Source organism: Clupea harengus, unplaced genomic scaffold (assembly GCF_900700415.2).
Source record: "Clupea harengus unplaced genomic scaffold, Ch_v2.0.2, whole genome shotgun sequence".
NCBI lineage: Eukaryota > Metazoa > Chordata > Actinopteri > Clupeiformes > Clupeidae > Clupea > Clupea harengus.
In genome coordinates this window covers 35381-49471 of record NW_024879858.1, presented here as the reverse complement: position 1 = coordinate 49471, position 14091 = coordinate 35381, and the positions used below count along the sequence as shown (strand labels likewise).

The window sequence follows — 14091 nt, the reverse complement described above, 5'->3', positions numbered from 1 at the left end:
GATCCAAGTCCCATTCATAGTTGGTAGCGTTTCCTTAGTCTTTTCAACCTCCAAATCTAGTCACAATGGCAGTCTCTGTGTTTGACATTTAATATGAAGCAAACCACACCACTCTCCTTAACACGCACACATGCTCAAATCAAAAAAAATGTATGTGTATGCCAGCAGGAACCAAACTATTCTCTAACTGCTTTTGACACAGGAATGGTGAGAGGCTCACCAAGGAAAGAATGTTTGTTTTTCTTTCCTTGGTACAAACGATTGTGAAAGCACATCTGTCACAGACTGTGCTTCACTTTCTTTTTCCTCTCCCTCTCTGTAGAGAGAAGAAGCAGAGGAAGATAAGGACAGCAGAAATATGACAAAGATGGGAAACAGTATAGAGTGTAATAATGGAGATAGAGAGGGAGAGAGAGATATGCCTTTTACTACGTTTCATAATCCTTTGTGAGACTTCAGACTTTAGTTATACCGTTTATGTAGGCTACTGAGTGTTAGGCTAACCCAACAATGTGTGCGTCCAAAGACTTGCCTCGGCTACAGTTAGGACATGTCCAGACAACATTCCTGAGGCTGGTTGGATGGAAGGATGGGTATGTTTGGTTCTAGCGACACCTGCTGTTATTCTGTAATAGGCCTTTTCAACACTTCAAAGTGAGTTCTTGTTTCTCAGTCGTGAAAGTTCTTCATATGCATATACTAACAGCCTATCCCAAACGTAGTTTATTCGTTTGTTAAAATCCAAAGGTTTGTATCAAATGTCTATACAATGAATGTAAGTAGACTTAACACTTTGAATGTGACATTTGTCCCTTAACGGAATCCGTAGTAGGGACAGAAATATGGCCGCCTCCTTGCTGGTAGGTCTGCCTTTACTTGAATGTTAAATGCACGAAAAGAAATGCTGTGAATATTTTGTCAATGGTGGACATTGTCACGTAGAACAATACTTACATTCTGTTCGTGTGGTTTGACTGGCTGCTGAGTAGAGCTAAATTACTTGACGTTAACTGGCGTTAGCTTATTAACATCGGGAAACATAAGTAGCTAAGTGCGTTACTGGCTTCTTCCCACCGTCAGATTGTCGATTTCACCAATCACGTCTTGTCCTTTGTGCTTTTCTGTTATCGGCAAACTAAAATGCGTGACAAATTTACTCGCAAACCTTGTGCTAAATTATTCTCTTGCTCTATTTGACGCGGCAGACGAGCCCACTGTACTATAATTATTAGCATCATCTTTGGAATACAGTTAAAACCCCCCTTTCAAAACCTATTGGATTGCATTTGTATGTAAAATGTAAAAGATGTTTGCTATATGTGTAAATCTAATATACTGTTACTCTGAGGGTATTAGGCTAGTCCAGAAGTGCACAAGGACTTGAAACATGTGGTTTAGCACTTGGACTTCACTTTACATGGGAGTTGTCTTACTTATTACTTGCCAAGCAATGGCTTTGTCCCACTCTGATTAAAGTAACAAAATACAGGGTCTGTTTTATAGGGAACTCGTTGTTTACAACATCCTCCAATTCATTTTGATGGCACATGCCCATTTGATGGAAGAACAAACACATCTATCTCACCCACCGGCCTCCCAGGCTTTTAACTGTGCCAGTTTTGTCTCTTTAATGAAGGTCCATCCCTCCCAGACTTTTAACTGTGCCAGTTATGTCTCTTTAATGAAGGTCCATCCCTCCTAGCTTTTCTCTCCATTTCTTCTGATGATATTACACTTCTCAGGTGACATGGCGGTCCTGTCACAGAACGTCATGGTCGGTTGCCAGGAGATACCTGAGTGCGTCCCCTGCGCCCCCTGCGTCCCCACCGTCCGCAGTCACCCGGTTCCTCCTGCGGCTCAGGCAGCAGTTCTACGATGTGGAGCAGCTCATGACCTGGAGCGCCACCTTCAGGAACAGAGCTGTCCGGCGGAAGAATCTGTGAGTGTCTGAAATAATGTGAAACTCTGCATAATCTGCCTCCCTTTTATGTTCAGTATATGCGTGATGTAATATCTTGTATACTGTGCATGCAAAACAAGGTACCTTTGCCCCTGTTGGAAGTGTCTCCATACATTCATCAGTTGAGACATTGGATTTCAACAGAGATCCCTTGTTAGCACCCTATGAGAGGTGGTGTGTGTTTGTTCTGCTGCTGTGTGGTCCCAGTGCAGAGTTGATTTCTTCCTGTTTGCTTTCTGTGTGAGTTGAGTAATAATTGATTTGTCATTACTACATTTTCTTTTACTTCCCTGCAGCTTCTATGGCTTTGCACAGCAGAACTATGGTGACAACATTGCAGCAGCATACTACATCTTGAGCCTGAAAGGAAGTTTCAGGTACTTGGTTTCTCTTCATTACTTCATTCATTCATTAGTTGCATTTGTGGAAAAGGCAAGCATTGATTCTGTAACCTGAAGCACAATCCTGCACTGGACTCGAACCCGGCACCCTCATACATAGGAGGCGGACATGCTAGCAAGGAGGCTAAAACCCATGGGTCCTAGCATCTGTCCCCAGCACATTTCATAAGGTGTCGGGTGAGAGATTTGCTCACTGCACAGTCTCTATGCAAAGGCTACCATTCCAACCACACACATCAGTGAGGATAGTAAAAGTAGGATATCCTCAAGGGATGTACTGTATTTGTAGTATGTGTTTATACTTAAGATTTTGCCACTGACTACTTTCCTTCTTTCTGTTATTATGACAGTCTGCCATTGCATGTGTGATTATGTGCTCACTCAGTTCCTTCCTGTTTGGGTCCAGGTTTGCTGGACAGACAGAATGGTTCCAGCCCGATGCCAGAGGGAAATTCAGCTTTGACTTCATGAACTTCCCCACCTCCATGATTGAAGAGGTTGACTTGAGTGGCACTCCTATTAACCGTGATGGACTAGACAACCTAGGTACTGCCATCTTTTCTCCTGTCCATTTACACTAAAGCACACAATACTACAGTCCTTTCACCTAAGGCCTCTATATAAATATATATAAATGCTGTTCTTGTATTTTCATCTTAACCACTCTACAAAGATTGACAACTGATTACATCGGTGTGTGATTTGCCAGATTTGAAGGTAGTTGTTCAAACCTGTGTGTAGGCTGGAGGTGTATTTCAGCCTGAGCAGTAAGTAACCAGCTGTAATGGCTGTGCCTGCTGGTCGGGAGGAGAAGCTTTATCCCTGCATGGTCACGATGTAGTCAGACAAGAGACACACAGATCACTCATGTGTGAAACAAAACACATTAACACAAAGGATACACAAGATCAGCAAGATTACTGACCAGGCTACTGTTACTGTAGCTACTGATTACTGACACAGCTACTGTTACTGTAGCTACTGATTACTGACACAGCTACTGTTACTGTAGCTACTGATTACTGACACAGCTACTGTTACTGTAGCTACTGATTACTGACACAGCTACTGTTACTGTAGCTACTGATTACTGAGCAGGCTACTGTTACTGTAGCTACTGATTACTGACCAGGCTACTGTTACTGTAGCTACTGATTACTGACACAGCTACTGTTACTGTAGCTACTGATTACTGACACAGCTACTGTTACTGTAGCTACTGATTACTGACACAGCTACTGCCTCCCACCCTCCGTGCACAGACTGCAGCTCACAATAACGTCGTAGAAATGACCCACTGCAGAATGCAACAATGCGTGAAATCAATTTTGCATAGTTCAATGTGTCTGCAGTTGCATGCTTGTATACTGTATACATTCGTCTCAGCCATAACCCTTCACATTTCTGATGACGCATTGTGTACTTGCCTGTGGCCACCTGAGACGTGCACCTTGTTGGCCCAAAGTGAAAACACATTCCCCCCTAACTCCCCTCCCCTCTCCTCCCCTCCCCTCCCTCATCAGTGAGTCAGCTGCATCTCCGGAGGCTCTCCCTGAGGGGCTGCCCAGAGGTAGACGGCTGGTTCCTGACACGCCTGCACATGTTCAGTGACAGCCTAGAGGAACTGGACATCTCCCACTGCCCCCGGATCACTGTAGGAGCCCTGTGTGCCCTGCAGCACCTCAGGTACTTGAGTGAGGCTGAAAGTACCTGTATATGCATGCAAGCACCTACGGTTATGCCATGCCTGTGAGACTGAGCCCAGTGTCCTTCCGCATCTGTCCCACAGGAAGCTGCATCGGCTGAACATGTCCAGCATCCCCAGCCTGCAGAACCCTGGGCTGGTGCGCATCCTTATGGAGGAGATGCTGCCACACTGCCTTGTGACTGGGGCTGAGTACAGCCAGGGCCTTAGCCTGGAGGACACAACGCAAACAATCACCACACACAGCTCCACAGACCCAGGGGCCCAGCCACAGGAAGAGGAGAGTGGGCAGACCAGTGCAAAGAGACAGGGGCAGATGCAGTGACGGGAGTTATCCATGGACACGTACACACAGAAACAATTATTTATATAAATACTTAATTTGATATGCTCAGACGCACAATCCCAGATAAACACATGTGATGATCATACATAAACATGCACACAGAGATCAACACATGTGATGATCATACATAAACATGCACACAGTGATAAACTGGAACACATTGTGGAAGTACATACCAGTAATGAATGTATTTTTTTTTTTACTATCATTTACACACCCCATGCTGAATTATTGTAATTCATGTAGATACTTGTATTTGTATTCAGTATGCAACTAAACATAGTACTCACATTTTCAGTGTCATTTAATTCTTTAAATGTACATATATTGAAGTTAACTCACTTCCAGATTGATATAAGTTAACCATTCATTTTAAGATCAAATGTACACTGAACTGTACAAGCATGTCATCTATGATGGTATCATGACCCCTTTGGCATATAGGAGCCATGTCATTGTTATTGTTGATATTGTACATTTATTCATACTGTACATTTAGTCTTTGGGCAGCAGTTTGCCATTTGCAATAAAAGTACGTACTTCTGAATTGTATGTTGTTTCTATGTTCTTATCAGTATATAGTTGTGTGTGTGTGTGAGGGATAGAGAGAGAGAGTGGGTGTGTGTAATTACACCTCTGAATTTGATTCGAGGAGATAAAAAGAGTGACATCTCCAGATTTGCATTTTAAACAGGTGTGGAATCTAGTTTACAGAAAGGTGTTAATCCTGAAATCCTATTAACCGAGGTGATGTGCTAGTACTTTCAGTCAGGCGGCAAAGTGACAAGGAATTGAGAAGACGGCGAAGAGCATGTTGTAAGACAGACAGTGGCTCCTTTTGTATGTTTTGTATGTATGTATAGCCTATGAATGTATAGGTATTTTATGTGTTTTCTTGCTTCACGGGTCATCCGTCACCGACTGAATCTGAATTAACAACAGTACTGTTTTCTCGATGTAATGACAATTGTTACAGAAATGCTGAAGGTGTATTTCTGGTGCAACAAACACTGGTGGTGGTTTTCGTACCACATTGGTGGTCTTTACATTACATTACCTTTACCTTACATTCACGTGAAACAAATGGTATTACGGGTAGAAACAGTGCACGCGATTTTCTAGCCGGACTTATTTTTATGTAGGAACACTGGTGGTGTCGCAAAATATGTTTGGTGTCGCAAACACGACGATGTTGTAAACATACTTGGTCGGCGAGCTCAGATTGTACTTGCAAAGCATCTATCAGACATTTCATACAGTCTCGATTCCGTAGAAGTGCAGTCAAATCGAATAGATGTCTGATGCTCAAGGTAACCATTTTCCAGTTTTGTGAAATGTACCTTTATGCTTAAAATAAACTGACAGTCACTGATCGGCGCTGCCAAACTATCTGGCTAGCTTATAATCTTGCGTTAACTGTCAGGTGATAACAATTAATTTACTGTGTGCTCTTTTGATATGTCTTGCTATCACTAGATGCGTTTACCTTGAGAATACAGCATGTCACCTGTTTGTTTTGATTGTAGAAGTTACAAAGCCAGACGAGGAGGCCCAATCTCCGGTACCCGAGGTAAGTTAGTTTATTAAGGGTAACGTTAGGGTAACCTCGGATATTGGCTAAATTAATGCACAACATGGTCCCGCAGAAAAAGATTGTCTATGAGGAACTTCCAAACCGACACGATGTATGACTTGTATATGTTGGTTTATGCCTATGCCTTAGGTTTTAGCTAACCTAACTCGATTGTTGTCTAATCAAGTCCCTCTTGAATATGCAGGACCAGTCGGACGATAGCGACGAGGGTGAGGCATCGGGAGACACAGAGAGTAAGTCTGTCCTTTTCTGACGGTTCCTTATTGTTTTTAATGTTGTGAGCCCTGCCAGTCCTAATTTATGTTTTCCCCATACACCAGTGGATTTCCTGCGCAGCCTATTCTCTCGGACTCTCGGCTTGGGCCCTGGAGAAAAGGTTTTGGATGAGTTGACGCTCGACGGTGTAGCCAGATACATTCAGAGTGGCGCATGTGAGTCAAGGTTTCTCAATTTTAAAAGCTCCACTGTGTCCAATATCTTTTCAACCACTTTAAAGCCACCTCTGCGTCGCGAATAGTCATGTGAGGGATGGGAAATGGCGCAAGTGTTTTTGTCACAGCGCATGAATGGTTAACAGGCTCCTGACTGGGTACATTAGAGTACCTTTGAAACAAGTCATAGTGAGTTTCTGCATATCCCCCTACAGGCAAGAATATCATCTGTATGGTCGGTGCTGGAATATCAACATGTAAGTGGCCTGCTGAAATACTATGCCTGTAGCACATTCACATAGAAGGAGGTGAATATTGTGCTCTTTTCACAACAGACTAACACATCTTTGGCCACATACAGAGTGCTGATGTTGTGAGTTGGAGCTGTGGTTTGGTTTTGTGTGTGTTTAGCGGCAGGAATCCCAGACTTTCGCTCTCCCGTGTCGGGTCTCTATGCCAACCTTCAGAAGTACAATCTACCTTACCCAGAGGCCATTTTTCAGATTGATTACTTCAAGGTATACGCCCTCTTTCACTGGTGTTTTGGGAAACTGATTTATAAGTTAGTGTTGTCTCTCTCACTCTGTTCCCCTCCAATTTTCTCCATTTTCTCCTCTCAGAAACATCCGGAGGCCTTCTTCGCCTTAGCCAGGCAGCTCTACCCTGGACAATTCAAGGTATCTCAGCTCACCTGGATGTTTGGAGCAGGTGTTCTGGTTATTTAACCATTGCTTGATGCACTCCTGTATGTATAGGTTTGTAGTTGACTTTGTGCATTGCTCGCACTCTTGTCTCAGTGCTACAGCACTGGGAGGCTGTGTAACTAACCTGAGTGGTCTGCGTGAGTGTGGATATGTGCAAACTGCTGTGATATGTCTGAAGCCCACAGTATGCCACTACTTCATCAGGATGCTGAAGGAGAAGGAGCTGCTTCGTCGCTGCTACTCCCAGGTGAGGTCCTGTCCTACCCCCCTATCCTACCCCCTGTGGAGGGTCCTATCCAACCCCCCTATCCTACCCCCTGTGGAGGGTCCTATCCAACCCCCCTATCCTACCCCCTGTGGAGGGTCCTCAGTCAGTGTGTTTACATGATGGTATAATTCGAATCTTTGCTTAGTCGGACTATGCTTTCTTTCGAGGGTAGGTGCTATTATCCCAATGTACATGGCAGTGAATAAATCGAATCATTGGCCGAAAGCATGTCATATCCGATACGATAGGTGGCGCTGTTTTTATTACAACTAGTGGTGATACAGCCCTTTCCGCTTGACCTCTTCACCACTACCAATAACAACAACAGTTGATTGAGCATGAATCGCGTCTGTTCATCGGTCCAGAAATGCGTGTTGCCTCTTGGGTTGTTTGTTTGTTTGTTTGTTTGTTTCTGCCAGGCCGATGTGTTTATAAGTTACATTATTCAAAGGTGAAAGATAAAAGGCGAGAGAAACGCATGCACATTCACACACACACACACGCGCGCAAATAATGGGTTACAGCCAAAACGCATTGCCCTTCTGCCAGTTGCATCAAATTGTTTAAGTACTTCTTCGCTGTCGATTTCCAAATCTGTGTGAATATTCATAAGAGCAAGTCCAGTCAGTCTTTTGTCAGTCATCGTACTTCGTAAGATATGTCTTAAGACGCCCCATTGTACTGAATGACCGCTCAGCAGACGCTGTGGAAACGGGCAAATGTGCCGAACTTTCCAGGGCTTGATAAAGCTCACTGCATTTGGGCTGTAGGTCATTTAGCTGTTTCCAGCTCTATATCTGCATCGTCAACGCTGGGCATTAGTTGTCCGTACTCCGATTTTATAGTTTCCCCATCGTAATAAATATGCATTCATGATATTTTTCTATGACCGAGTTTGACAGGTATTGGTCAGGTAATAGTCGAGTGACAGCTGATTTCACAAGCATTAACTTTAAACCAGAATATTATAACGTGTCGGCATAGTCGCCCCGTAATGCCGTGCAGCGGGCGCATACTGTTATACTTTATGTTATGCATGACGTTCCCTAGGCTATATGTTCCTTACCGTTCTAATTACATGTCGTTGTTCTGTGTTGGGACAGAGCTTATACAGGTGGGTGACGGTAGCACAGTCTGTTCGTGGGCATAAAGCCCGTGCCATTGTGACAGTGTGTTGTGTTTAATAAAAAGCCATAACAAATATACCACGCTTCCGTGATTTGTTACAATATAATGGTCTTGCTTCTATAATGTATAAACACGTAGGTTACAGGGTGGGTGTGGCAGAGAGAGAGAGGGAGAGCGATGATGCACACGGATATATCAGATTTAGCGACCGGAGCAAAGTTATGTTGCTGTAACGTTGAACTCTTTGCAATCAATAAATACAGTACTTAATAGGCTAATTGATACAATATCTCCTCGTTTGAGTGTGGTTGTTTGAGTGCAATGGGAGTGTATGATCGTTATTGTCTATAAAGCAGTGTTTCTCAAACTTTTTCAGACCAAGGACCACTTAGCCAATAAAAATTCGCGGACCATTTAACTAAATATCCCCGGAACAACATGCCTCCTACCCAAGACCTGGCGCCAGACAATTGTTAGCGCACACATGATTTTCGCGGGCTCTCCTTTTGTACGTACCAGTAGGCTAGTTATAGATATGACAATGCGCAAGGCAAAGCATCTGGAACCCTGCTCCATGTCGCAATAATGTCGTAGAAATGTCGCAATAATTTACTTGTGGCCGTCGCGGACCACACTTCATCATATTTGATAGAATGAAGAACAAATTAGTTGTGAATACTATCACCGAGTTTGAAAGGTATTTGGTCAGGTAACAGCCCTTTAACAGCTGATTTGCTTTCTGATTTGACAGTACTGCTGTGTGTTTTAAGCAAATAAAATGTGGACTGTTTACAAGCGGGCACCTGCTATCGTTGATTATACAGTAAATACGTTGTGAAATGAAACAAAAACACATCACAGTTAAAGATGTATTAGTATTGATTGATTCACATCGATATGAATGGATGACATGACTAACAAGTGGTGGGAAATTAATATGAAAGTATTTGTTCGGTGAATTAGCGCGCTCTGTCCAAACAGTCGCAGTCAACGTTTTTGTCAACACTGGCACCACATAAGTATCGTAATTTGAACGTCCTTATACGTTTTTAAGGAGGGGTTGTAAAGGTACTCATATCTTCGGACCTCTTCTGTTATGTTTGTTCATAGTCAACAAGAATAAGCTTGTGAGACAGTCTGCAGGATATTCATAAATAAACGTGTCATTAGTATGAACAGCTGAGACAACGTATCGTCTCTTTCGTCTTCCGGGTCACGACCTGGCAGGGACGGAGGGAGGATGGCGGCGGGATCTCAAGCATGCGCAAAGACGCAAAGTCCAGTTCCTTATCCAATTCACCGTTACATGCCGCAATAGTCGAACTATCAACTGGATCGGATCGAGTTATCCAGGGGTGTTAGTCCGACTATGTGCGGTCCGACTACGATCCGACTAAGGTGCTTACATGAAACGGATAATGCGATTTCAGTCCGACTAAGGCAGTTATTCGAATCCATGTAACCACGGTCAATGTCTCCATTGCATGGGCCCTGATCATTGCCTTGCATTGCGGCTATACTGTTATTGTTGTTGTTATTATTGTTGTTATTATTATTATTATTATTTTGCTTAGAACATTGACACTCTGGAGCGAGTGGCTGGCCTCGGGGATGCTGACCTGGTAGAAGCTCATGGAACTTTCTACACCTCACACTGTCTCAGCTTCCTCTGTCGCAAGGAGTACACCCTGGAATGGATGAAAGGTGGGTAACACATACACACGCACACACACACACACACACACTGTCCGAAATGTTCCACACTAAGGTTGGTCCATATCCTCTTACATGCAGAGAAGATTTTCTCTGATGAGATCCCCAAGTGTGACAAGTGCAGTGGACTGGTCAAGCCAGGTGAGACAGGTTTTATTTTCAACACTTCTTATTGGCTAATCCTTTTTAGTTAGTGCACATGTATCATATGAGTTTCATCTGTCTGTCCCCTTTCCCGTGCTCTTCCTCCCTCTCCCTCTCTCTCTCTTGAGTTAGACATTGTTTTCTTTGGTGAGAATCTGCCAGGACGATTCTTCACTTCCATGACAACGGTAAGAGAGACCAGAAGACCTTATCTGCCTTTTGATTCTCTCTCTCTCTCTCTCCTCTTTTCCCTCTTTCCCTTCTTGTTCCTGTCCCCCTTGTTTCTTTCTTTCCCTCTTGTGGCCTCGGGTAGATAGGCTCTCCGGCCCAGGGCTTTGTACAAATGATCATTGGTAATGGGGCTACTGTATGTATATAATTTAAATTGAATCGATTTAATTTGAATTAAATTTCAATTGATATGCCTGTCTCTCTCTCTCTCTCTCAGGACTTTCCTCGATGTGACCTGCTCATCATTATGGGCACATCTCTACAGGTGCAGCCCTTTGCTTCCTTGGTTGGCAGGTAAGCGCCTGATGCCTCAGTGCTCCAACTCCTTTATATCAGCTGTAGTTTGTGACTGCACTGATTGACCAGTAGAGGGCGCTGCTGCCCATGTCTTACATATACATATACATATACATATATAATATATTCTGCCCATTGTGCATGGATAAGACTAGTACCTGATCATAGTACACTCAGAGGGAAGAGACTGGTGGAATATTTATATGGTCTGTGTTAGGGATGCACCGATACCACTTTTTTACAAACCGATACGAGTACGAGTATTTTTATTTGTGTACTTGCCGATACCGAGTACCGATACCGATACTTCTTAGATTTGGTCTCCATGAAAGTGCAATTAATTTGGAGGCAGATTTTATTTTATCCTCTGCAGATTATGTCAAGCCTATAGTACAAAATTAACAGAAGGCTATCCCAAGCCAAAAATAAACAGAGCTTTCTGGTTTTAACACACAAAAAAGCCTTCAAACAGACAATATCATCACATGAGACAAAATGCAAATATAACCAGATAAAGGCAATTCAATTTGCTGCATAGTTAACAACACAGTCTGCTTAACAAAAAGTGAACAGAACTATTACTAGATTAGCACAAGAGCACATTTCAGTTACAAAAGGATCAGAATAATCTCCTGCTCAAGTACACAAACAATCACTTAACCTATGTGGCACAGTCTTTCTCTCTACCTCTCTCTCTCTGTGTGCGTGCGCGTTTTTTTCTTTTGCAAGACGTCAGTTAAGATTGGTTGCTTCGGTCTTGTGCCACTAGCATCAGTGAACGCTGTGTACTAAGCACTATGGTGTGTCTTCAGATGTTTAATCAAATTGCTTGTGTTAAACAAAGTACTTTCCTTTCCGCCCCTCCACACCGTAGCAGTGCAGATCTTACACTGTGCCTTACTCCTGTCGTCGTCATTTATCTTAAAATGAGCCCAAATCGCCGTTAAGGCAGCTTCAACGGAATTGCTAATCGCTAACGAGATGCTAGCAGCTAAATTTAGCGAAACCTGTATACTGAAATACTTTGACACTATGACAAACTTTCCTAACACAGTCAAACATCAAGCAAATGCAACACAAGACGGCAAAATAAGCTACTTACTAGTCTGGCAGAGAGTGGTAGGACAATAAATCACATTTTGTGTCAGCATAGCCCCGGCCAGTTTGATGCAGTGAAATACTGATGAGTGGTATCGGTGCTTGGTATCGGCCATTCAAACGAGTACGAGTATTTTAACGAAGTATCAGGCACCGATATCGGTATCGGTGCATCCCTAGTCTGTGTTGTTCCTTCAGATTAATGTGGAATTTTTGACATTTTCATCTGTGATTCAGAGTTCCTAAGAGTACTCCCAGGCTCCTCATCAACATGGAGAAGACGGGAGAGGTGTGTTTTCTGTGCTCTGATTATTTGTGCTGTATTTATTAATAATTTCTACAGCATTACATCTTTGATCGTTTGGCTAAACATGACCCCCCCCCCCCCTGTTTCTCTGTCCTTCTCCTCCACTTCCTCCCTCTGCAGTCTGACTTCATGAGTGGGAATGCTTGGGTTTGGGTGGAGGGCTGGATTTTGAGTCAGACAAAGCCGTACAGGTAAGGCGTAAGGCGTACAGCGTACAGGTCACAGACTGGTGACCGCTGGTTTGAAAAGCTCTATAAACAAGAGATGGAGCCATCAGCCTATTATGTTCACAGCAAGGAGCAACAGGCAGTGGATGCCCATTTATTTTTTAAAGGCAGCAATATGCAAGGGAGTTACCTAAAATATCTCTGCCTCCCACTTGCAACTGTATTAGTGTGAATACAAAACAGACATTGCTACAGGGAGTTTTTTTTGTAATTTAAAAAAAAAATGTTTCAGCTTTTGAATGGTAATGTATAGGAGAATATTCAATTGACAGAGCACTCTAATATTTGGGGTAAGCGTGCAGCAGATGAGTGCAAAGGAAGGATAGGGGAGGTGATGAGAGTTGGTCAGAGTCCCATAGTGAAGCTCCAGTCTCTCCACAGGGATGTGGCCCACATCAGCACCTGTGATGATGGCTGCCTGGCTCTCGCAGACCTCCTGGGATGGAAGGTAAACCAACAACAGAATAACACAACACAGAAAAGTGTCCATTAAGGTCTGATAGATTGATGTTCTTTGCAGTCTATTACTCCATACGTATTGGTGCATGGTGTTTTGGGGGTGGGTTTTGCTTTAGGTGGGTATGAAACTAATCTAATTCTGATTGGCTTCTACCCCAGGAGGAGCTGCAGGAGCTGGTGAACAGGGAGCATGCTTTGATTGACAGCAAAAAATAAGAAGGAGAAGGTGAAAGCAGCCAATGAGGACTCTTCAGCCACAGAAAAGGCCGCTCCGGGGGCGGAAGCCAAAGCCAAAGACTGAAGTGACTAACGAGAGAAAATAAAAGTGGAAAAAGACATTCCAGTGGCTGTGCCAGAAGACGAGACACAGCTGAAAACCAGAACTGCATATGCTTCTCCCGTAGTGGAGCAGTTCCTACACACCCACATTGAGGCAGGCAATCCCCACTAGTTGCTAATTATGACTTCAGTTATTGAGCTCTCTTAATCATGATTCTCAAAATGAATATGCACTGTATTTTTTTTGTTTTGTTTGTTTTTATGGAAAAAAAACATATGAATGATAAACTAACATTAATGTATGTGTTTTTATCTTTTAAATTATTTTAAGTTTATATCATAAGTTCTATTCTCTTGTCTGTGTTGGAGGAAAGAGAAGTAGCTCGCTCCAGTGGAGTGTTGTGACACTGGTGCTCACTCACCATAAACTCAATACTGTCCCAGGAGCAGCATGTATCAACAGTAGCAAAAGGAAGTACAACTAAAGCAGAATAAAACATTCTAAACAAAGTTGAACAGAAGTGTTGATTCTTTTGGAGTATACAGTTATACATATCCTAATCTCTGAGATTAAACTCAAACATGTCAAGACAGAAACCTGCGTGGGCCTGGCTAGATGGCCATGATGACATGACCGCGGCGAGAGTTTATTCTCACCAACTCAGAGTGAGGCGCGCATTTCCTCTGTGAAAAAAAACCGTACCCTCTACTGAAATGGCTTCCCTGTTTGGTGGCTGCTGCTCACTCACTTCACTGTTCTTCAACTCGCCAAAGACAAGGTGCTGTTTTCTCAGGTCCT

The 14091-nt window shown here is 43.3% G+C and overlaps 2 protein-coding genes across 4 annotated transcripts; both read left to right on the top strand.

Annotated features, from left to right (window-relative positions):
* Positions 1–533: 533 nt before the first annotated feature.
* LOC122130544 (distal membrane-arm assembly complex protein 2-like) lies at positions 534–4959 on the top strand. 3 transcript variants are annotated; one of them, XM_042705254.1, is made up of 6 exons: positions 534–593; positions 1743–1939; positions 2257–2337; positions 2768–2907; positions 3885–4047; positions 4151–4959. In XM_042705254.1, exons 1-6 carry the CDS (start codon positions 582–584, stop codon positions 4389–4391), a joined length of 834 nt encoding a protein of 277 aa, XP_042561188.1. In that variant the 5' UTR covers positions 534–581; the 3' UTR covers positions 4392–4959. The 3 variants fall into 3 exon arrangements, with proteins under 3 accessions (XP_042561188.1, XP_042561187.1, XP_042561186.1); XM_042705253.1 differs by lacking the exon at positions 534–593 and adding an exon at positions 768–860; XM_042705252.1 differs by lacking the exon at positions 534–593 and adding an exon at positions 1616–1636.
* A 373-nt stretch (positions 4960–5332) lies between these two features.
* On the top strand, positions 5333–12522 carry LOC122130545 (NAD-dependent protein deacetylase sirtuin-2-like). The gene is made up of 14 exons (XM_042705255.1): positions 5333–5722; positions 5939–5982; positions 6191–6239; positions 6327–6437; positions 6653–6694; positions 6849–6955; positions 7058–7114; positions 7320–7388; positions 10112–10241; positions 10332–10391; positions 10527–10582; positions 10843–10919; positions 12258–12309; positions 12448–12522. The coding sequence occupies exons 1-14, from the start codon at positions 5707–5709 to the stop codon at positions 12520–12522; spliced, it is 945 nt and encodes a 314-aa protein (XP_042561189.1). The 5' UTR covers positions 5333–5706.
* The last annotated feature ends 1569 nt before the right edge of the window (positions 12523–14091 follow it).